Source organism: Amblyomma maculatum, chromosome 3 (genome assembly GCF_055883805.1).
Source record: "Amblyomma maculatum isolate TAMU_Amacu chromosome 3, ASM5588380v1, whole genome shotgun sequence".
Classification (NCBI taxonomy): Eukaryota; Metazoa; Arthropoda; class Arachnida; order Ixodida; family Ixodidae; genus Amblyomma; species Amblyomma maculatum.
The window spans coordinates 15,916,654-15,941,742 of record NC_139346.1 but is presented as its reverse complement, the minus strand read 5'-3'; the positions used below and the strand labels follow the sequence as shown (position 1 = coordinate 15,941,742).

At 46.8% G+C, this 25,089-nt stretch overlaps 1 protein-coding gene across 1 annotated transcript in view; it reads right to left on the bottom strand.

Annotated features, from left to right (window-relative positions):
- Nucleotides 1-25,089, bottom strand: part of LOC146194269 (polyamine-transporting ATPase 13A3-like) — an 813,351-nt gene that overhangs the window by 353,034 nt on the left and 435,228 nt on the right. The window contains exons 20-21 of the mRNA XM_084596520.1: nucleotides 20,657-20,781; nucleotides 17,638-17,795 (exon numbers count right to left, since the gene is read on the bottom strand). Of these exons, the coding sequence (XP_084452646.1) occupies nucleotides 17,638-17,795; nucleotides 20,657-20,781 (283 nt within the window). The remainder of the gene's footprint in view (nucleotides 1-17,637; nucleotides 17,796-20,656; nucleotides 20,782-25,089) is intronic.

Sequence of the window (25,089 nt, the reverse complement as noted above, 5' to 3'; positions counted from 1 at the left end):
AGGCGGGCTTTAAGGCATCGCTGGCATTTGCACATAGCAGCGGTGGCAGGCTGCACACGGCCTTTGATGTGCTCTAACTACTACGCAATATTCTTGTAGTAAGGCCTGTCTTGCTCTCATCTTTGCCAATCTGGATAAAATTAATTTTCCCATCATCCCCCTGATAAGGAGTTCTCGCTTGGCAACGCGATTGTCGGCTACTGAAGCATCTGAGTGTGTTCTTAAAAGGCGGGCTTTAAGGCATCGCTGGCATTTGCACATAGCAGCGGTGGCAGGCTGCACACGGCCTTTTATGTGCTCTAACTACTACGCAATATTCTTGCAGAAAGGCCTGTCTTGCTCTCATCTTTGCCAATCTGGATAAAATTAATTTTCCCATCATCCCCCTGATAAGGACTTCTCGCTTGGCCACGCGATTGTCGGCTACTGAAACATCTGAGTGTGTTCTTAAAAGGCGGGCTTTAAGGCATCGCTGGCATTTGCACATAGCAGCGGTGGCAGGCTGCACACGGCCATTGATCTGCTCTAACTACTACGCAATATTCTTGCAGAAAGGCCTGTCTTGCTCTCATCTTTGTCAATCTGGATAAACTTAATTTCCCATCATCCCCCTGATAAGGACTTTTCGCTTAGCCACGCGATTATCGGCTACTGAAGCATCTGAGTGTGAGCTTAAAAGGCGGGCTTTAAGGCATCACTGGCATTTGCACATAGCAGCGGTGGCAGGCTGCACACAGCCATTGATGTGCTCTAACTACTACGCAATATTCTTGCAGAAAGGCCTGTCTTGCTCTCATCTTTGCCAATCTGGATAAAATTAATTTTCCCATCATCCCCCTGATAAGGACTTCTCGCTTGGCCACGCGATTGTCGGCTACTGAAGCATCTGAGTGTGTGATTAAAAGGCGGGCTTTACAGGCATCGCTGGCATTTGCACATAGCAGCGGTGGCAGGCTGCACACGGCCATTGATGGGCTCTAATTACTACGCAATATCCTTACAGAATGACTTGTCTTGCTCTCCTCTTTGTCAATCTGGATAAAATTAATTTTCCCATCATCCCCCTGATAAGGACTTCTCGCTTGGCCACGCGATTGTCGGCAACTGAAGCATCTGAGTGTGTGCCTAAATGGCGGGCTTTACAGGCATCGCTGGCATTTGCACATAGCAGCGGTGGCAGGCTGCACATGGCCATTGATGTGCTCTAACTACTACGCAATATCCTTACAGAATGGCTTGTCTTGCTCTCCTCTTTGTCAATCTGGATAAAATTAATTTTCCCATCATCCCCCTGATAAGGACTTCTCGCTTGGCCACGCGATTGTCGGCTACTGAAGCATTTGAGTGTGTGCTTAAAAGGCGGGCTTTTAGGCATCACTTGCATTTCCACATAGTAGCGGTGGCAAGCTGCACACGGCCATTGATGTGCTCTAACTACTACGCAATGTCCTTACAGAATGGCTTGTCTTGCTCTCCTCTTTGTCAATCTGGATAAAATTAATTTTCCCCATCATCCCCCTGATAAGGGCTTCTCGCTTCGCCACGCGATTGTCGGCTACTGAAGCATCTGAGTGTGTGCTTAAAAGGCGGGCTTTAAGGCATCGCTGGCATTTGCACATAGCAGCGGTGGCAGGCTGCACACGGCCTTTGATGTGCTCTAACTACTACGCAATATTCTTGTAGTAAGGCCTGTCTTGCTCTCATCTTTGCCAATCTGGATAAAATTAATTTTCCCATCATCCCCCTGATAAGGAGTTCTCGCTTGGCAACGCGATTGTCGGCTACTGAAGCATCTGAGTGTGTTCTTAAAAGGCGGGCTTTAAGGCATCGCTGGCATTTGCACATAGCAGCGGTGGCAGGCTGCACACGGCCTTTTATGTGCTCTAACTACTACGCAATATTCTTGCAGAAAGGCCTGTCTTGCTCTCATCTTTGCCAATCTGGATAAAATTAATTTTCCCATCATCCCCCTGATAAGGACTTCTCGCTTGGCCACGCGATTGTCGGCTACTGAAACATCTGAGTGTGTTCTTAAAAGGCGGGCTTTAAGGCATCGCTGGCATTTGCACATAGCAGCGGTGGCAGGCTGCACACGGCCATTGATCTGCTCTAACTACTACGCAATATTCTTGCAGAAAGGCCTGTCTTGCTCTCATCTTTGTCAATCTGGATAAAATTAATTTCCCATCATCCCCCTGATAAGGACTTTTCGCTTAGCCACGCGATTATCGGCTACTGAAGCATCTGAGTGTGAGCTTAAAAGGCGGGCTTTAAGGCATCACTGGCATTTGCACATAGCAGCGGTGGCAGGCTGCACACAGCCATTGATGTGCTCTAACTACTACGCAATATTCTTGCAGAAAGGCCTGTCTTGCTCTCATCTTTGCCAATCTGGATAAAATTAATTTTCCCATCATCCCCCTGATAAGGACTTCTCGCTTGGCCACGCGATTGTCGGCTACTGAAGCATCTTAGTGTGTTCTTAAAAGGCGAGCTTCAAAGCATCGCTGGAATCTGGACATAGCAGCGGTGGCAGGCTGCACACAGCCATTGATGTGCTCTAACTACTACGCAATATTCTTGCAGAAAGGCCTGTCTTGCTCTCATCTTTGCCAATCTGGATAAAATTAATTTTCCCATCATCCCCCTGATAAGGACTTCTCGCTTGGCCACGCGATTGTCGGCTACTGAAACATCTGAGTGTGTTCTTAAAAGGCGGGCTTTAAGGCATCGCTGGCATTTGCACATAGCAGCGGTGGCAGGCTGCACACGGCCTTTGATGTGCTCTAACTACTACGCAATATTCTTGCAGAAAGGCCTGTCTTGCTCTCATCTTTGCCAATCTGGATAAAATTAATTTTCCCATCATCCCCCTGATAAGGACTTCTCGCTTGGCAACGCGATTGTCGGCTACTGAAGCATCTGAGTGTGTTCTTAAAAGGCGGGCTTTAAGGCATCGCTGGCATTTGCACATAGCAGCGGTGGCAGGCTGCACACGGCCTTTGATGTGCTCTAACTACTACGCAATATTCTTGCAGTAAGGCCTGTCTTGCTCTCATCTTTGCCAATCTGGATAAAATAAATTTTCCCATCATCCCCCTGATAAGAACTTCTCGCTTGGCAACGCGATTGTCGGCTACTGAAGCATCTGAGTGTGTTCTTAAAAGGCGGGCTTTAAGGCATCGCTGGCATTTGCACATAGCAGCGGTGGCAGGCTGCACACGGCCTTTTATGTGCTCTAACTACTACGCAATATTCTTGCAGAAAGGCCTGTCTTGCTCTCATCTTTGCCAATCTGGATAAAATAATTTTCCCATCATCCCCCTGATAAGGACTTTTCGCTTGGCAACGCGATTGTCGGCTACTGAAGCATCTGAGTGTGTTCTTAAAAGGCGGGCTTTAAGGCATCGCTGGCATTTGCACATAGCAGCGGTGGCAGGCTGCACACAGCCATTGATGTGCTCTAACTACTACGCAATATTCTTGCTGAAAGGCCTGTCTTGCTCTCATCTTTGCCAATCTGGATAAAATTAATTTTCCCATCATCCCCCTGATAAGGACTTCTCGCTTGGCCACGCGATTGTCGGCTACTGAAGCATCTTAGTGTGTTCTTAAAAGGCGAGCTTCAAAGCATCGCTGGAATCTGGACATAGCAGCGGTGGCAGGCTGCACACAGCCATTGATGTGCTCTAACTACTACGCAATATTCTTGCAGAAAGGCCTGTCTTGCTCTCATCTTTGCCAGTCTGGATAAAATTAATTTTCCCATCATCCCCCTGATAGGGCTTTTCGCTTAGCCACGCGATTATCGGCTACTGAAGCATCTGAGTGTGTGCTTAAAAGGCGGGCTTTAAGGCATCGCTGGCATTTGCACATAGCAGCGGTGGCAGGCTGCACACAGCCATTGATGTGCTCTAACTACTACGCAATATTCTTGCTGAAAGGCCTGTCTTGCTCTCATCTTTGCCAATCTGGATAAAATTAATTTTCCCATCATCCCCCTGATAAGGACTTCTCGCTTGGCCACGCGATTGTCGGCTACTGAAGCACCTTAGTGTGTTCTTAAAAGGCGGGCTTTAAGGCATCGCTGGCATTTGCACATAGCAGCGGTGGCAGGCTGCACACAGCCATTGATGTGCTCTAACTACTACGCAATATTCTTGCAGAAAGGCCTGTCTTGCTCTCATCTTTGCCAATCTGGATAAAATTAATTTTCCCATCATCCCCCTGATAAGGACTTCTCGCTCGGCCACGCGATTGTCGGCTACTGAAGCATCTGAGTGTGTTCTTAAAAGGCGGGCTTTAAGGCATCGCTGGCATTTGCACATAGCAGCGGTGGCAGGCTGCACACGGCCTTTGATGTGCTCTAACTACTACGCAATATTCTTGCAGTAAGGCCTGTCTTGCTCTCATCTTTGCCAATCTGGATAAAATAAATTTTCCCATCATCCCCCTGATAAGAACTTCTCGCTTGGCAACGCGATTGTCGGCTACTGAAGCATCTGAGTGTGTTCTTAAAAGGCGGGCTTTAAGGCATCGCTGGCATTTGCACATAGCAGCGGTGGCAGGCTGCACACGGCCTTTTATGTGCTCTAACTACTACGCAATATTCTTGCAGAAAGGCCTGTCTTGCTCTCATCTTTGCCAATCTGGATAAAATAATTTTCCCATCATCCCCCTGATAAGGACTTTTCGCTTGGCAACGCGATTGTCGGCTACTGAAGCATCTGAGTGTGTTCTTAAAAGGCGGGCTTTAAGGCATCGCTGGCATTTGCACATAGCAGCGGTGGCAGGCTGCACACAGCCATTGATGTGCTCTAACTACTACGCAATATTCTTGCTGAAAGGCCTGTCTTGCTCTCATCTTTGCCAATCTGGATAAAATTAATTTTCCCATCATCCCCCTGATAAGGACTTCTCGCTTGGCCACGCGATTGTCGGCTACTGAAGCATCTTAGTGTGTTCTTAAAAGGCGAGCTTCAAAGCATCGCTGGAATCTGGACATAGCAGCGGTGGCAGGCTGCACACAGCCATTGATGTGCTCTAACTACTACGCAATATTCTTGCAGAAAGGCCTGTCTTGCTCTCATCTTTGCCAATCTGGATAAAATTAACTTTCCCATCATCCCCCTGATAAGGACTTCTCGCTTGGCAACGCGATTGTCGGCTACTGAAGCATCTGAGTGTGTTCTTAAAAGGCGGGCTTTAAGGCATCGCTGGCATTTGCACATAGCAGCGGTGGCAGGCTGCACACGGCCTTTGATGTGCTCTAACTACTACGCAATATTCTTGCAGTAAGGCCTGTCTTGCTCTCATCTTTGCCAATCTGGATAAAATAAATTTTCCCATCATCCCCCTGATAAGAACTTCTCGCTTGGCAACGCGATTGTCGGCTACTGAAGCATCTGAGTGTGTTCTTAAAAGGCGGGCTTTAAGGCATCGCTGGCATTTGCACATAGCAGCGGTGGCAGGCTGCACACGGCCTTTTATGTGCTCTAACTACTACGCAATATTCTTGCAGAAAGGCCTGTCTTGCTCTCATCTTTGCCAATCTGGATAAAATTAATTTTCCCATCATCCCCCTGATAAGGACTTTTCGCTTGGCAACGCGATTGTCGGCTACTGAAGCATCTGAGTGTGTTCTTAAAAGGCGGGCTTTAAGGCATCGCTGGCATTTGCACATAGCAGCGGTGGCAGGCTGCACACGGCCTTTTATGTGCTCTAACTACTACGCAATATTCTTGCAGAAAGGCCTGTCTTGCTCTCATCTTTGCCAATCTGGATAAAATTAATTTTCCCATCATCCCCCTGATAAAGACTTTTCGCTAGCCACGCGATTATCGAATACTGAAGCATCTGAGTGTGTGCTTAAAAGGCGGGCTTTAAGGCATCGCTGGCATTTGCACATAGCAGCGGTGGCAGGCTGCACACGGCCTTTGATGTGCTCTAACTACTACGCAATATTCTTGCAGAAAGGTCTGTCTTGCTCTCATCTTTGCCAATCTGGATAAAATTAATTTTCCCATCATCCCCCTGATAAGGACTTCTCGCTTGGCAACGCGATTGTCGGCTACTGAAGCATCTGAGTGTGTTCTTAAAAGGCGGGCTTTAAGGCATCGCTGGCATTTGCACATAGCAGCGGTGGCAGGCTGCACACGGCCTTTGATGTGCTCTAACTACTACGCAATATTCTTGCAGTAAGGCCTGTCTTGCTCTCATCTTTGCCAATCTGGATAAAATTAATTTTCCCATCATCCCCCTGATAAGGAGTTCTCGCTTGGCAACGCGATTGTCGGCTACTGAAGCATCTGAGTGTGTTCTTAAAAGGCGGGCTTTAAGGCATCGCTGGCATTTGTTCATAGCAGCGGTGGCAGGCTGCACACGGCCTTTGATGTGCTCTAACTACTACGCAATATTCTTGCAGAAAGGCCTGTCTTGCTCTCATCTTTGCCAATCTGGATAAAATTAATTTTCCCATCATCCCCCTGATAAGGACTTCTCGCTTGGCAACGCGATTGTCGGCTACTGAAGCATCTGAGTGTGTTCTTAAAAGGCGGGCTTTAAGGCATCGCTGGCATTTGCACATAGCAGCGGTGGCAGGCTGCACACGGCCTTTGATGTGCTCTAACTACTACGCAATATTCTTGCAGAAAGGCCTGTCTTGCTCTCATCTTTGCCAATCTGGATAAAATTAATTTTCCCATCATCCCCCTGATAAGGCCTTTTCGCTTAGCCACGCGATTATCGGCTACTGAAGCATCTGAGTGTGTGCTTAAAAGGCGGGCTTTAAGGCATCGCTGGCATTTGCACATAGCAGCGGTGGCAGGCTGCACACGGCCTTTGATGTGCTCTAACTACTACGCAATATTCTTGCAGAAAGGCCTGTCTTGCTCTCATCTTTGCCAATCTAGATAAAATAATTTTCCCATCGTCCCCCTGATAAGGACTTCTCGCTTGGCGACGCGATTATCGGCTACTGAAGCATCTGAGTGTGTGCTTAAAAGGCGGGGTTTAAGGCATCGCTGGCATTTGCACATAGCAGCGGTGGCAGGCTGCACACGGCCTTTGATGTGCTCTAACTACTACGCAATATTCTTGCAGAAAGGCCTGTCTTGCTCTCATCTTTGCCAATCTGGATAAAATTAACTTTCCCATCATCCCCCTGATAAGGACTTCTCGCTTGGCAACGCGATTGTCGGCTACTGAAGCATCTGAGTGTGTTCTTAAAAGGCGGGCTTTAAGGCATCGCTGGCATTTGCACATAGCAGCGGTGGCAGGCTGCACACGGCCTTTGATGTGCTCTAACTACTACGCAATATTCTTGCAGTAAGGCCTGTCTTGCTCTCATCTTTGCCAATCTGGATAAAATAAATTTTCCCATCATCCCCCTGATAAGAACTTCTCGCTTGGCAACGCGATTGTCGGCTACTGAAGCATCTGAGTGTGTTCTTAAAAGGCGGGCTTTAAGGCATCGCTGGCATTTGCACATAGCAGCGGTGGCAGGCTGCACACGGCCTTTTATGTGCTCTAACTACTACGCAATATTCTTGCAGAAAGGCCTGTCTTGCTCTCATCTTTGCCAATCTGGATAAAATTAATTTTCCCATCATCCCCCTGATAAGGACTTTTCGCTTGGCAACGCGATTGTCGGCTACTGAAGCATCTGAGTGTGTTCTTAAAAGGCGGGCTTTAAGGCATCGCTGGCATTTGCACATAGCAGCGGTGGCAGGCTGCACACGGCCTTTTATGTGCTCTAACTACTACGCAATATTCTTGCAGAAAGGCCTGTCTTGCTCTCATCTTTGCCAATCTGGATAAAATTAATTTTCCCATCATCCCCCTGATAAAGACTTTTCGCTAGCCACGCGATTATCGAATACTGAAGCATCTGAGTGTGTGCTTAAAAGGCGGGCTTTAAGGCATCGCTGGCATTTGCACATAGCAGCGGTGGCAGGCTGCACACGGCCTTTGATGTGCTCTAACTACTACGCAATATTCTTGCAGAAAGGCCTGTCTTGCTCTCATCTTTGCCAATCTGGATAAAATTAATTTTCCCATCATCCCCCTGATAAGGACTTTTCGCTTAGCCACGCGATTGTCGGCTACTGAAGCATCTGAGTGTGTTCTTAAAAGGCGGGCTTTAAGGCATCGCTGGCATTTGCACATAGCAGCGGTGGCAGGCTGCACACGGCCTTTTATGTGCTCTAACTACTACGCAATATTCTTGCAGAAAGGCCTGTCTTGCTCTCATCTTTCCAATCTGGATAAAATTAATTTTCCCATCATCCCCCTGATAAGGACTTTTCGCTTAGACACGCGATTATCGGCTACTGAAGCATCTGAGTGTGTTCTTAAAAGGCGGGCTTTAAGGCATCGCTGGCATTTGCACATAGCAGCGGTGGCAGGCTGCACACGGCCTTTTATGTGCTCTAATTACTACGCAATATTCTTGCATAAAGGCCTGTCTTGCTCTCATCTTTGCCAATCTGGATAAAATTAATTTTCCCATCATCCCCCTGATAAGGACTTTTCGCTTAGCCACGCGATTATCGGCTATTGAAGCATCTGAGTGTGTGCTTAAAAGGCGGGCTTTAAGGCATCGCTGGCATTTGCACATAGCAGCGGTGGCAGGCTGCACACGGCCTTTGATGTGCTCTAACTACTACGCAATATTCTAATATTCTTGCAGAAAGGCCTGCCTTGCTCTCATTTTTGTCGATCTGGATAATATTTATTTTTTCACCGTCCCCCTGACTACTATGCAATATTCTTGCAGGTTGGTGGTTTTAGTATATCATTTTTAAACGTTATTTCGGTAACAGCTGCTGCTAACGCTGGGGTCATTTTGTGCTGCTGTTGCTTTAGAGAACCCTCATTTGAGAACATGTTGCACTGTTTAGCCTGCAATGAGGATGTGACTGATGATGAAATGTTTGTAGTATGCTCCACTTTTAACTATCCTTACATCCTTGGAAAATTTTGTGGTGCGTCTTCATCGAGCTTTCGCAACGAGTGACTCATTTAGGTCAACCTGGAAATGCGCAACTTGCGAGTCACCAATAAAGAAATGTGGGCTGCTCCTTTAACAGCTTTGAATGCAAATATTGAACTCTTGCTAAAATACATGAAGGACAAATTTTCTCTGCTTCTCCTCTCCCCCCCCCCCCCCGTTGTCAAGGTCGGTGCACTCAGTGAACTTGTTCAAGAGTTGGCTAATTAAGTAAAATGAAGGTAGTTTCCGACCAGTACGACTTTGTTCTAGAAGATCTTACAAAACAACGAGAAGACTACCGTTAAAAAAGGGTTAGAAAACATTGAAACTGGAAAATTTCCTTTGACCAGACAAATAAAAATGCTTTAAAAGCGCACACTTAGCATGGCAGTACATGGTGTCGTTCAGGAACAGCATGAAAATCTTCCAGAATCAATGAATAGCTTACAGCGGCTCCTCTACAACTCCCAGGCCTAATAGGCTCGGGCCTTGAAACTGTATCTCTAGCCAGAAAAGTCTGGAAAGGAACAAAATGTCATTGCTTGGTTTCGCCAGATATCCTTAAAAGAGAAATGGTTGGAGTGCAGTATTCTTCTCAGAGAAAAGAACTTTTCTTGATAGCGGCGTTATTGACCATTTGCCTCTTTTCTGTTTTATACCAAGAGGTCTATCTAAAATATTTGTTTCACAGACAGAACCCATACTACACGAATGATAACAAAGGTTAATATTGAACAATTCCGATCTCTTGTAGCAGCTGTTGACTGGCATGAACTTTCATCAATCCTAAACTCAGATGACTTTTACGAACAATTCCCAGAAAAAAATAATTGAGTTATATAATATAGCACACCTTACCGTCACAATAAGAAAGAACAAAACGGGCTAGGAAATACTGGGGAATACTGCTCTACTTGATAGAGATAGACATTCCCCAGTATGATCAACCAGCTGGCCCCCGTGTTTGCATTGTGGGCCCAGGAAGCCTTAGGTTACACGCGAATTAGTGATAAGAATAAAAGCACGAAATGCTCTTTTTCATAACTTTCTAATATGGAGTGATAAATTATCATTTGAGGGATACAAAAATATCCGCAACAAGTTAGGTAACAATATAAAGAGAGCACGTATCTGCTAATATGCCAACAAATTTGGTGGCGTTTATCATGGTCTTCAGAAGACATGGCGCGTTGAAAACAGCTTACTTGGTAAACATTGAACCGTTTTACCTTCTAAATTAAAGATTCATAACCAATCGTACGGTGGTGTGGTTCTCAGGAATATGTTCAATTGACATTTTTTAATTTTTGGAGCTTTTACTACCTCCACTTCGTTTTCTTTTGATTTCAATAAGTATATTCAGTGCAACCCTTATAAGTCCATGTTTTTTTATCCGGAAACAGAAACCGAAATTCTTCACCTCATTAATGACCTCAAAAATAACAGTTCATCTGGTTGCGATGGTATTACCCCCGGCTTCGGATAGGTGTTATGTTATTTAACAAATCAGATATCTGCAGGAATATTTCCGGATAAAATGAAAATTGCTAAAGTCATAGTTCTACTCAAAGGGAGTGCCGTCGATTGTATCAGTAACTATCGTCCAATATCAGTCCCCCCTCTATTTTCCAAGATAGTAGAAAAAGTAATTACTCTAAGGCTATCCACTTGACTGAAATGCGTTCGTTTGTGCAGCCTAGTATGGTTTCCAGACAGGTAAGTGAAACGAATCTGCCCTATCATTCACATAACATGGAAGTGCAGTTGTGTGCTATAGAAATTATTTTCGGCTATCAACAAGGCTTTCAACTCAATTAAGCATGAAATACTTTCTCAAAAAGTACCACACTATGGAATAAGGAGCTGAAGGTGAAAAGTCGACTTTTGGTCGCTTTTGTGCAAACGCTCAAGGATACATTGATTGCGAGCAATCGGAAATATCGTGCGGCAGCTCTTGCCAAACTGCGCAGTGCGAAACGCGAGTTATATTGATTTCATTCACGAGATTTCGCCAGCGGTAAAAAGCCGGCCGTTCGACCCGGTGTCGGCAGCGGTGCTGCATGCCAGCACTGGTACAAATTATGGCTGCCCTTAATCTGCTGCCATAGTTTGCCGGATCACATGAGGGAAGAACGCACGAGAAAACCGGGAAAATGTTGCTTACAAACCCTAGCAAGCAAAGATCAGCGACGTCTTTGCTGGGAAAGAAATTTAGTCCACTGGGACCCTTCTTGCCGAAGTAAAATTTTCGCGGCTTCTTTTCATACGCGCTATCAGAGTCGGTGGTGGCGCGAGCCGCAATTTCATTATACCAACATATTATAGTGGACAATCTGGTATTGTATTCAAAGATGACGTAACTGTACAGCTGCCCTGGGCCTTCGTTTAAGTGGCGCTGTTACGTCCTTTAAAAACACGATTTTATTTTCAGCGAATTTACGCTTCCCAAATACGATGACGCATTATTTCCTTGTCCATGGGACACCATATATTGATTGTATCGGATTAGGTGACCAATAAATGCCTCTCTCGATTGAACGAAATTTAAGATTTAACGAAATATTTCGGGGCTCCCCTCAACTTCGTTAAACGGAGTTTTAACTGTATATTTTCCACTGTCCAGTCTCGCGTTTAGTACTGGCTCTTGGTATGGGGAGCGGGTACAAGAACAAACAAGGAGAAGATTTATATTTTGCCAAAGAAAGGCCTTCAGTTCATTTAAATCTGTCTAGATATCATTCTGTACTCACCTTTGGGGCTGAAACATGGAGGCTAACCAAGAGCGTTCTACTTAAGTTAAGGACAACTCAGAGGGCTATGGGGCGAAAAATGTTAGGGATAGGAAGCGATTAAGAGATAGGAAGCGTGCAGAGTGGGTCAGAGAAATAGCTCACGTTACTGATATTCTAGTGGAAATTACGAAGAAATGGCCATGGGCAGGACATGTAGTGCGAAGAGATGATAACCGATGGTCGCTTAGGGTAACAAACTGGATTCCAAGGGAAGGAAAGCGTAGCAGGGGCGACAGAAAGTTAGGTGGGCGGATGACGTTAAGAAGTTCGCAGGTTTCAAGTGGATGCAGCTACCACAGAACCGGGTTAATTGAAGAAATATGGGAGAGGCCTTCGCCCTGCAGTGGGTATAGTCAGGCTGATGATGATGATGATGATGATGATGATGAGGTATCATTCTATGTCTGCATACTTTAAAATAAGTGCTATATTGTAATAAGGGGCTAATTACTTATCTTCATCCACCCAAGCGCAACCATACGGCTACAAAGGAAAGCTATACAGCTTTCTCAGAAACTTCGTAGTTAAAGAAAATTCGTCCTAATCCGGGGACCGAACCCAAAACCACCGCCCTACCATCTGATCTGCTGACCGTCCTGGTTAGCTCAATCGGTAGAGCGACTGCACCAGAAAGGCGGTGGTGCCGGGTTCAATTCCCGACCAGGACGAAATTTCTTTAACTACGAAGTTCTGAGAAAGCTGCATAGCTTTCTTTTGTAGCCGTATGGCTACGCTTGGGTGGATGACAATGGTTGGTTGGTTGGTTTGTGGGGTTTAACGTCCCAAAGCAACTCAGGCTATGAGAGACGCCGTAGTGGAGGACTCCGGTAATTTCGACCACCTGGGGTTCTTTAACGTGCACTGACATCGCACAGCACACGAGCGCCTTGCTTTTCGCCTCCATCGAAAAGCTGCCGCCGAGGCCGGGATTCGATCCCGCATCCTTGGGAACAGTAGTCGAGCGCCGTAACCACTGCGCCACCCCGGCGGGGTGGATGACAATGAGTAATTACTCCTTACCCACTTGCCCTTACCCACTTGCCCAGTCGTCAACCTTGTTGAATCCAAAAGGTTGAGTAGATTTGTAATATGGGATGACAATGAGTAATTACTCCCATATTACAAATCTACTCAACCTTTTGGATTCAACAAGGTTGACGACTGGGCAAGTGGGTAAGGGTTCATATTCAACCAGCCAAAGGACGAGACACAGGAAAGAAGAGGACAGGGCAAGACTGGACTAGCAACTGAATGTTTATTGAACGGAAGAAGAACGGAATTGGGAGATTCCCCTAAATATTTGACCAAGTCATATATTAGATATTATAGCTCCCTATAATCACAGACTATGCGAATGTATATACTGGCAATACAAAACTGACTGTAATGCGTCTTTAATTACATTTACTAGCACAAATCCACATTACGTTTTTAGAAATGTGAACTTTATAAGACCTCGCATAAGGACTGGGAATGGAATGGAGTTAATCCACTGGCGAATGCCTAAACTTCTGAACAGTTACCCCGACTCACTGATCTTCTTAAGCAATCATCCTCCGTGTTAACCTTGAAAAACATTAGGCATACTTTTTGGAACATATGGGAGTATTTGTTTCCTATTTCCGTTGCATTATAGCAATTACTATTCTTGAAACTGTTCCTTAGGCGTACTTTTTGGAACATATGGGACTATTTGCTTGCTTCTTTCGTTGCGTTATAGCAATTACTATTCTTGAAACTGTTCCTTGCTGTATGTTAAAGCTTGCATTTCATGTGTTTTGCTCTTGATTAATGTTTGTATTACCGACATTTGAGTATTTTGTGCTGCTCTGTGCCTGCTAAGTTGTGTTGGATGTGTCAACTGTGGCGCCGAAGGCCTAGTCAGGTGACTTGTATGTCATCTTTAGCCTCGGTCAGACGGCAAAACTGTACCTAGTCGAAAAAAACTACAGAACCGTGTCAAAAATACGACAGAATATTGTGTAGTTCTGTCGTAAACGTAAAAATTTTCTGTAGTTCTGTAGTACTTTTATGTAGTTCTGTAGTTTTTCTGTAGTATACTTCTGTTGTCTGTAGTTCTGTAGCACTTTTTTGTTGTAAATACAAAAATTTCTCATGTTACTACAGAACAGTCTGTTGTCACTACAAGTTTCCCGTCAAAAACCGCACAGAAATTCCGTCGTAACAACCGAACATTTTATGTAATTTTTTCCGACTGGGTATTTTGATCGAAATTTCAATAGACAAATAAACAAAAGAAATATACTATTTAAAGTAGACGCCAACAACAGGCCAGTCTCCTACCATTCTAGTTGAACCGCAATACGTTAGATTAAATAAAGTTGACTCCTACAAACACAGTACTGCAAGCCTACAACGCACGGGGGTGCCATAAGTCACTTCGGCACAACGACACAGATAGTTGCTGTTTTAGCGCTGTCGCCACATCAAGCCTCTTGTACAACATGGTTGTCAAAACATACAAATGACACATGGTTTAACAGCGAGAACAACACGAACAGGCAGTCGAAGCCATACTCGGAGTAGATGCAAGCAAAGCCTCAGGTTTGCACAGTGGTGGCAACCATAGAAACAATAGATTACAAACATGTCTTTTAGGGGCTTGTCTGCCTAAAGAAACCCCACAGCATAACCTGTCGTCCAAGTTCCTGTCGACTAACAAGCTCGGCAGGCGCCCTTGTTCCTGCGAACGGCAATTGGACTGGAACTGAGAAGAATGGAGCATGGCAGCACCATACTGGTACAGGACGGATCGAGAGCGTGGGTAAAAACATTGACCTTTATAAGCGATAAAGATGGGAAGCTCAGACTAATAGACCTGAGGAAGGGAAATGCGCATTCAAAAAGAAGACAGTAGAAACTTGCAAAACATGAAGACATGGAAGCGGAACTGGCTGCTGCTGCCTTTTTTAACAGTTTAGACACTTATTCTCGCTTTCAACAGGTGAAGACGTCCAAAATTTCTACTTTTTCTTTCCCTTTTTGGAAGTGCTGCTATCTCCGCTTGCCTTTCGGCAGCTCATCTCTAACAAATAAGTGAACAATTAAAAGGCCTTCCAGAATACACGCGTACATTGACGACCACTTGGCGTTGTCGATGTAGACGCCACGCATCTTCGGGCCATTAACGAAAGCCGCGCAGATTCTTTCCTGGATTCTGCCTCGAACATTTCATGAGAGCTCTGCTCCGCTGCAGCGCGGCTCTCAAGCATCGCAAGTTACCCGGCCGGTCCGGGCTCAGACATTCGGTCAGAGAGGATGTCGTGAGAAGGACCGAATGAACTTCGGGGCAGTGTGTGTCTTTACTCTATGCCAGCGAGCTGTAACGTAATGTATGGAAATAAGCCTGCTGCCTTGTTATTGTTAAACCGCTGTTTGGCTACATTGGTACAGGACGCAACTAAGCAGGATCATGATCAGATACTAGGGGCAGTCATAAAAGCGGCAGAAAAAGCTGCTTTAACGCAGAAAATACAAGTTAGGAGTTGTGTGCAATGTAGAGGTGACACCACGTAGAAAGACATCTTGCCTGACTTAAATCGTGTTAAAAGTTCATATGTAACGCTCGCATATGTGCAGTGCATTCTCGGTCGCCTAAACTATTTTGGCAAAACGCTCCCCGCCTCCCTGAGCGAAGTGCGGCACTAGGACAGTTTATCAAATCGCAACCTAAGTTCCAGTGGACTGAAACCACATGAGAGAGCGGAAAAGCGTCGTACAGATTCTGAGCACGACATCCGCGATGGCAGTGTTTGTGTACTAACAAACATTTCCATCGAGACAAGTACTGCTGTCCAAGTGGTAAAATGAATTTGTGAAGCCCCTCTCCTTCTCCAGATACTTTTATAAAATTTCTCAGATACAACTTCGTCTTGCCGTGCGTTCTAGTAATGACCATAGGGAACATGCTGTCACAATCATGTCCAGTTTCAGAAGCCGATAGCTCTGGAAGTACTGACGACATTCACGCAATTGGCGTGTTGAGTTACATTGGCTTGGATTCAAGACATCAAAAAACCACTCAGTGAAACGGAATGCGACGGCTGCCTCTGGAAATTTGTCTCGACCCTATCAAACAGCCAGAAGCTGAAAACTAAAATAAAGTCTCTTGCTTTCGAACTTTCAGTCGTCAACGGCCTTCCTAAACATGAGACTGCCTATCAGCAGCATCAAGTTCAGGAAGGTGTTCATTTCATTAATTATGCGCCGTGATACTCTCAGCATATCTCTGCTGGACGTCTAGGACTGCAGAAACTCAATGAAAGGGCATGTGGCCTAGTTTTCTGGCCCGGTATAAGCAGTGAAATTGCTATTGATCCATACTTGCCCCGTCTGTCACACGTTTGCCTATCAGCAGCCTCAAGAACCGCGGCCAATGCGACCAGTCCCTAGATGTTGTAGTATTGAGTGTACGTTGAGCTTTTTTATTTTAGGGAAAGCTTGTCAATGCAGACACAATTTGCGGACACTACTATCAGAACGGTAATTGCAGCACTCAGTACAATGTTCGTGGCGTATGGCGTGCCACTTGCAGTAGGCACCGATAACTGGCGACAGTTAAATAGTCACGAGTTCGCAGTCGGCAAGGAAATACGACTTCGGTCGTATAATATCAAGCCCTCCCATCCGCAATCGAACGTGCCGGACGAGGAGGGCATGCAGTTCTGAAGCGGGTTTGGGTTTGAGGGTTTAACGTCCCAAAGCGACTCAGGCTAGAGAAACGCCGTAGTGGAGGACTTAGGAAATTATGACAGCCTAAAGTTCTTTAACGTGCACTCACATCGCGAAGCACTCCGGCACCTTGTTTTACGCCTCGACCGAAAACCGGCCGCCAAGGCCGGGATAGATTGTGAAGCGTATTGTGAAAACATGTGCAAGGAATACTTCTGGCTGGGTCTCCTGGCCAACCACTCCACTCAGCTATTTAGCCAATCTACTAAATTTTATTGCGGTGCCATCCAGAGTGGTCTGGCAGCACCACCAGAAAAGATGTGGCCCACCTCGACCGCCTTTAACTAAAGGATCAGCCTTGAGGCTACGGACAACACATTGTCCAGAAAAAGGAACAGAACACAGAAGATCATCGGGTGTATAGGTGAAACAAGAGGCACCTCTTGCACCCAGGGAACGGTGTGCAACCGACACCAGTGACAACGGCAAGGGACCAAGAGATAGCTTTTCTTTGTGGAATTTTAGCGTCGTGCGTGTCTCTGCCTTTTGCTTTTATCGGTTTTTGGTGTGACGTAGGATGTGCATTGTGTTTTCCTTTGTAAACGCCTTGTGATGGCATTAAAAACTTAGTTGAGAATCAGCGCTCGTCCGGTGTCTTTCCCGTTCTTGTCTATCGTTGTTCGCGGTATTTTACAATTATGGCTATAGTTCTCCCGAACGTGACCGCTTTGATCCCTACTTGTCTCGGCAGCATTTTTGGGCCGATGGCATAGTGCCCGCAAGTGCAGTGCGCCACAAGCCACACACTACTAGGCCGACATCAGCCCCACCGCAAAGACTTCATTACGATGTTGCTTTTAATAAAAGGGTATAAACTCTTGATTTCATTACCCTTAGAGGATGTATCGAGCATGAGCTGCCTGCCACGTTTCGACAGAGCTTTCGCTTTCTTATCAAATTTTGATAGTGCGCCTACAAGCAAAGCGCTCGCACTGCTGCCAGCCTGCCAAAATCATGTAGAAACGGCCTTGTAATAAATCCTGCTCTTCTAGTTCTTGCCATTACGTAGTTGCCTCGGCATCGATCGGCGACACGGTACAATCAGGATGAGCTGTTGGAAAGATCTTTTCGAGCCGAAATGCGGCCTGGGAATCCGCTCACCTTGTCATTCCTGCGGACTGCCGTGAAGTCCTCTTTGAAGTCCACAGCTGCCGTGGAAGAGTACGGGTCGGCAGCCGCTGCCAGGACAATGACGCGAGCGGAGGGCGAGATCATTTCGCAATCTCGAGCCACACTCAGAGCGGTCAGGAGATGGTCACCTGCACGAAACCACAAGTAGCCGGAAAAAACCCTACGCAGAGCTGGCTCTCTTTCGAGCAAGGTACACATTGATTCGCAAATATGTTAAACGTCTTTTGTTTTGGGACGGAACGCAAAGGCGCAGCATCACCCCTTCATTAAAAACGAATTGTAAGATATAGGAAGAAGACAGCGGAGGATACACAATAATTTCGACAGCTTACGCATATTTAATGTGCGCCGACAGTAGTAAAGAGGACCGGGGTTCGAATCCCTGTGCAGCGCAATCCTCCACCTGGTAAGAAAAAAAATCCGCGTGTCGATGGAATTGCATAAACAGGTTTGGGGGTACGAGCTGATGCCGGTGAAAATCTTCGGCCACGCACTCCCTTACCAGAACAGGAGTTGGCCACACTGGTGCAGTAAATGGCCGCAACCTCGTATCAGGCCGCACACCTCGTTCGCCTTCGAGGTGTGCGGATGTGTCCCTGCTCGCCTCCCGCGATATCGTCGCCCCTCGCTCCGTCGCGCCAGCTTCGCTGCCGCCAAGCAACTTCGCCTGCGCCCGCTACCACCCGTAGCGGCAGGCGTACGTCCTCGCTCGTCGCGCGCTCCCCAGCGCCGGCGAGTTCCTTCTACTAGGAGGTCTTCCCAGCAGTCGGCCGCGTCAGCGGCCACCCGCTACCTCTCCTAGAGGCCTAGCCCGGCGGGCCGCTTCGGCGGCCGCGGCGCCCTGCTCCTCGGAAAAGGATTTCCTCGGGACCGCCGTCGTTTGCTGCGGCGGCGGCGGCCCCCCCTCTACTTCATGGACAGCAGCCTGCAGAACCGCCCGCGGCTTCCTGCAGCTCCTCGGACCTGGGACACACTCTGGCCAACTCTCGCTGCACCCTGATGACGCGAGAACCCTGCCTCCCCCATCGCCACGTACCACGTGTTGCTGTGGATCCTGGCGACCTACCCGCCGCGCTGCTGCTGCTGCAGCAGTTCCCGGCGGCCTCTCCAGTTGCCGCCCGACCTCGTCGTCGCGGTGACTCCCTGCTGACATCTTTGTGATGCCGCAGTCCTCGCTGCGCTCGCGCTTCTAGCCAAGCCAGCACGCTTGCCACGCGCAAGCCACCCGCCGTCCTCGCAGCACCAGTGGTGTGCACCGAGGCGGCTCCACCTCGCCGCCATGGACCACGTGTTTCCGTGAATCCTGGCGCCCCCTCCTGCTGCTACCCGGATACTCCGGGACAGCTTTCCGGGGGCTCCCTGCTCGCGGGCCTCAGCGCGCTGTCTATCGACGGTCTCCTCAGCGCCACGCGCCGCGCTGCTGGCCTGGCAGCAGTCTATTGCGGTCCCCTCCTGCTGCGGCGGTTGCCCCAATCGCCGTGGCGTCCTGCTGTCACCAGCAGTCCTTCCTGTGCCTCGCAGAGGCGCAGTACCAGGCTTCGCCTGGAACACCCATAAGTGCTGCTGCACCGGAGGCTGCACACCGACTACCGACCTGCCGACGTTCACCGGGCTGTTTGCTTGGTGCGGGCCAAAACGATCTCCCCCCCCCCTCCCCACGTCCCACTTCCCCATCACCCGGACACCAAGAGTGCCGCCGCTACATTAGGCCGGCATAACCCGTGTCCGGTTTCCCCACCCCCCGTGAATATCCCAAAGTTCCCAACAACAACAACAACCTCCCATGATTATTCCCTAAGTCGCCAGCGGCTGCGGAACAACTGACTACGGCGGCGGCCAGACCCGTGACGCAGTTGGGGGTGTTAAGAATTCCTGGCTCCGCTGAACAGGCCGCCATTGGAATTTGACTCTGGCAACGTTTAACGCTAGAACCCTAGCTAGTGAAGCTAGATTAGCAGTGCTAATAGAGGAACTAGAGGGAATGAAATGGGATCTTATAGGTTAGAAGGCCGAATGGCGAGGCTAGGAGGCCGAATGAGAAACATACTGTACTGAAGGACGGGCATGTACTGTACTATCGAGGTTTACCGGTGAAGCGAGAACTAGGAGTAGGTTTCCTTGTCAATAAGTATATAGCTGATAATATAGATGAATTTTATAGCATTAATGAGAGGGCGGCAGGCACCACAATTAGGCTTAATAAGGGGTATAAATTGAAGGTTGTACAGGCCTACGCACCTACATGTAGTCATGATGACCAGGAAGTTGAAAGCTTCGACAAAGATGTAGAATCGGCAATGCGGAAAGTAAAGACGCAGTATACTGTACTAATGGGAGGCTTCAATGCCAAGGTATAGGGAAAGAGAAGGCAGGAGACCAGGCAGCCGGTAACTATGACATTGGTTCTAGGACTTGCAGGAGGGAGTTGATAGTTGAGTGTGCAGAGCGCAATAACCTAAGAATCGTGAATATCTGCTTCAGCAAATGAAAGAACAGGAAATGGACATAGAAGAGTCTTAACGGGGAGATAGAAAATGAAACTAACGTCATACTGTGTTCAAACGCCGCCATTATGCAGGATGTAGAGGAAATCGGGAAAGCGCTCTTTCACAAGGAGCCCTCATCTTTCCCCTCCTGCATCCTTCCCAAGGAGCTGTGGCGGAGGGGGCGGGGGATGAGAGAACTGGCGTAGCGCCCCGGGTGGGCCCTCCTTCCCCCTGCCCTTTCATCTCGGCGAAGCGCATCTGCATCGAAAGAGACGACTCCGCGTCGCCGGAGCGCGCTGATGCTGCTACGACGCCGAGGATGCGAATTAAGCACTCCCAACAGACAACTTGGCCCGCTGGCTATTTAGGCCACGGTGTGTCGTTCTTCACGGCCACGGCTGTGGTCAGAGCTAGCCGCGGGGCGTCCGGCTCGGAGAGCAGACACCGAGTGCCGTGAGAACCCCCACAAAACGTTGGACACAATAATGCATATTTTACATTACCTGTCACCATCAGGCATCTGATGCGCGCGCCAAGAAGTGTGCTGATGACTTGCGTAGTATCTGGCTTCATCATATTCTGCATCACGATGAACCCAAGAAAGGTTAAACCTTTTTCCACTTGTGACCTGGAAAATAATACGATCCGGTCGTTCGTATTGCCATGCAAGGCAGTAAACTGCACTCGCTGCGCGCTACAACACGCGTCTCGCTTGTCCATAGGAGCCTAATGAAAATGTTTGCGTTTTGTGGCTTTTTATATGCTCCTAAGTACAGGTAAGTACAGCTCCTTCTAAACTTTTTCTATTTTCGGAAAATGCGTAATATTCCTATAAACATCCATCCTTGAATGCATGAAAACGGACTAAATGCAAAGGACGAACAACTATAGCTAAAGGAAAAACTTTGTCCTCGTCGCCCTATTCTAAGCTATTTGCCTAAGTATCTCGAATCAGTTCATTATTTCGCGCTTTTTACGCAGTAGCTTATGGTTTCCGCAAATTTTCTTGTCCCATATCTAGTTGCATAGCTATCTTGATGGATTTGGTAATCAATGGCCTGTTTAAATTTGCCGCGAACGATGTTCTGTACTACAATTTTTGTTCATCACAAAAATATTTTTTTCATATAATTATAGTTATAAAATACTCCGCCCTCTTTGCCTCTCTGTGTTCTTTCGATGTCCCCCGCAGTTGTTCGATGGCCATCTCACCTACCATGCTTTATTTCTTCCTCTTCTATTAAAAGCGGCCTTCCTGGCAGTACATATGCTTCAAGTTCTCACAGATAAGCTTTTGTAACCGATGGTAATTGCTCTTTTCCTTAGAGTGGCTCCAAATGTTTTCTTCAGCGCTTGCTGCCGATATCTCTTCTGTCACTTTTTAAATGTGTTTTCATTATGCTGGTTCGTGAATTTCACTTTTGAACAACGGTACCATCTGCGGACTAATGCTTATGGGATCACTTCATCTGTACTTATTTCTGTTCACTTATTCACTTATTTCACTTCTGTTCACTTATTTCGATTTTGCAAGCTTCCAGAATTCCTGAATCAGAAATCAGTAGCGGAATTCGTATCCTGTAAGTTTCAACTGATTTAGCATCCTCTCTGAGGTTCTTTATGAAATAATAGCGTGCGTGTTCTGTACATGAAGTTCTATCATTTTTCTATCATTACTGCAGCCTCGGCCAGACTGCTGTAGAATGGGTGCAGTGCAAAAACAAACACAGGAAACATGCATCTACGAGCAGGCTTGTGACAGTTCCTGTAATGACATGAACGAATATTTCCTGTTAAGGGATTCTAAATTTCAGTGGTATGAGGAGAAACTGCACTTAAAGATTTTCGTGCAGGCAACAAAAGGGAACATGTTTAAGACGTGGTAGCTCCTTGTATAAGAAGGTTCGAAAAATATGAGATAATTATCTAGCAAAGTGAAGCGCGGTGAATTCACTAAGAGGTACAAAATGTCAATTCTTTACCAGTACCGCGTGACCATCGTCTACCTGGTGCAGTAGCGCCGCACTACTGAAGCAAGCGGGAGTCGGAAGAGAGCGCAGAACCATGCTGCTCGAGCGATGTGACGTCCGTTTGGCTGTGCTGCTCCGTTGCTCCGTCGAAAGCAACTACCCCTAATCAAATCTCATGTCATAGTCCTGAGAACGCGGATTCTATCTGCTGCGTGCTTTTGGCTTTGATTGGTGCCAACCTGTAATGTTCCAATTGCTAACATTTGTCCATGGTACCATTTTCGGATATTTCTAGAGAAGCTTTCTTTGGAAACTAATTGATGTGTCATCATTTGAAGCACCAAACACTTTTTTGCTCTGGAAATAAAGAGTGCCAATAATTATTGAACATGCTGATTCGTTTATTTAAAATGTGTATTCTTTACAGGTTTATCCGCGCTATTTGCAGCAGATAAAACAGGTAACGGGCGCTACTTTGGGGAGCCAATACATACAAGCCGACTGTGGGCAGGGGCAGCTTGACACTAATTAAAATAGCTTAGCAGACGAGGCTTACTGCAGCAGCAAGATTTGTGGGCATGCCTTCTCCCTCTCTTGCCTTGTCTCCCACGTCTTGCAGGGAAGGAGCACTGGGTAGCCGACGGCAGCGCAAGGATTAAATAGGCAGGGTGTACAGGAATTTCATACATACAAGATGCCGACGAGCGGCAGGTGTAGTCAGGCCTAGTTCAGGAAAAAATGTAGACAGGGAAAAATCTATGTCGAATATCCTGCAGTTCTTTACGGATTCTTTATTTCGGATGTTACGCTCCCCTTACTGGTTCCAAAGAACAGAAGCGTCATCAACGATGGGGTGAATCAGTGTTTTATATGTCAAAAGCTTAGTGTATTAAGGAGCAGTGCGCAATGGTGCGATGTAAACATAGTCATTTGAGGGCGTTATTACAGATGGCATCAATTCGTTTTAACTAGGACATATAAGGTGTTAGCAGGACGCCGAGACATCTGCATGCAAACAGTGTGTATAAGTGGACCTTGTTATATGCGTATGTGAAGGAGGAAGAGGACGAACGTTGCAAAAATGACAGCCAAAGTGTTTTCAAAAATTGATATTCATTTGCCACTTCCTGGGCCAGTTGCAAAATAGACTAATTAATTGTTAAGGATAACAAGACCAATTTGTGATTCAATGAGTGGATGTAAAACGCAGCCATCGGAATAACGCGGTATTTTTCTGAAGAGTCAAATCGCGGGCCGTCAAATAATTGGTGGAACAGAAGAGAGTCCAGGACTGAGCCTTGAGGAAACCTGGATAACGATTAACTAAAGATCAGTTGCAAGAGTTGGAGTGTAGGTAGTGGGAGTGCTGGGACAGAAATTTCTATATCTAGCTAAACCAGGGACGAGTTTGTTTAGTATAGCGGAGAGCTTAAAGATAAGATTAGGGATCTAAACTACACCGAAGGCCTTTACAAAGTCTATAAATCGCCTCAACTTGGTCGCCTGTATTGAGAGAACTGCTGATGTCATGTGCGAATTACGCCTGTTCCTTTACTTTCCCGAAGCCACGACGAAACCATGGTAGAAAGCGCTTACTATTAACGCTTACTATGTTTACAGGTTACGTGCTCCAGTCGCAGTAGTAGAAAGTGCAGCCTGATATTTTTAGTAGCTGAACGAAACGACGAAACAGCGCTAACAGGTGGGACGAGTGAAAAAGCGAGACACAAATGCGCTAACAACCAAATGGTTTATTTCAACACAAGGAGCAACATAAAGCAGCGAGTCAAAGCTTCACTGATGAAATAAAAACAATTGCGGTACAATCATGGCACAGTTGCATCTTACCTGTACTGACATATGGGCTGAAACGTGCACGCTAACAAAGAGGGTTATACTTACGTTGAGGACAACACAGAGGGATATGGAACGCAAAATGGTAGGGGTAACGTTACTCTGCAGAGTGCAGAGTGCAGAGTGCAGAGTGCAGAGTGGGTCAGAGAAATAACTCAAGTTACAGACATTCAGTGGAAATCAAGAAGACGAAATGGGCATGGGCAGGACATATAGTGCGAAGAGAGGATAACCGATGGTCGCTGAGGGTAACGAAGTGGATTCCAAGGAAGGAAAAGTAGCCAGAGGTGGAAGAAAGTTAGATGGGCGTATGAGGTTAAGAAGTTCGCAGGGGTCAAGTGGATCCAGCTAGCACAGAACCTGGATAATTGGCAGAATATGGGAGAGGCCTTCGCTGTGCAGTGGGTATAGCCAGGCTGAAGATGATGATGATGGTCATGAGATACATTACAATAGTTATCAAAACCCTGCCTGATTAAGATAGGTAAGCTCTTGTGGGAATCGAGGTACCGACGGTTGGCTGACACACGTGTTCCCAAATTGGAGTATGTACAAAAGCCTATGATATGTGGCGTGAGGTCTCATCTTTATGTTTGGCGATGATAGTGGTCTGGTTTAAGAACGCCTCACAGTCCTTGAAATTGGTGGAATAGATGACTATGTTATTTCGGTGTGACTGGTTTTCTGCTTTTTGCGTGTTCGTGTAGTCGCGCACTGACGCACAGTCCTGTTTTCCCGGTGTAAAATCGGGCGCATGACAGCGGAATCTTATTTACAACGCCACAACAACAGGTGAAACATTTCTTCCAGTGCTCCTCCTCGCAGGCCTTCTTTGTAATTTCTTGGTTAACTCTCTTGCACAACTGTCCAAACTTATTGCTGGCGAAAAAAAAGCTTCACATCGGCTTTGCTCACAATTCGTTTTCACGTTGTGTGAAACTTCGAGCATATGGTATACACGCCATGTTCTTATTATTTTAATCACGCACAATCGTTTGATTCCTGCTTTTTACTAGTAAAGGTTCAGCTGCGCTTGAAAGTATCTTTGTTGGGCAGCCTGCAGTGGTAAGCCTTGTGGACTGTGAGTTAAAGCTGGCTTGAGGTTTATTTAT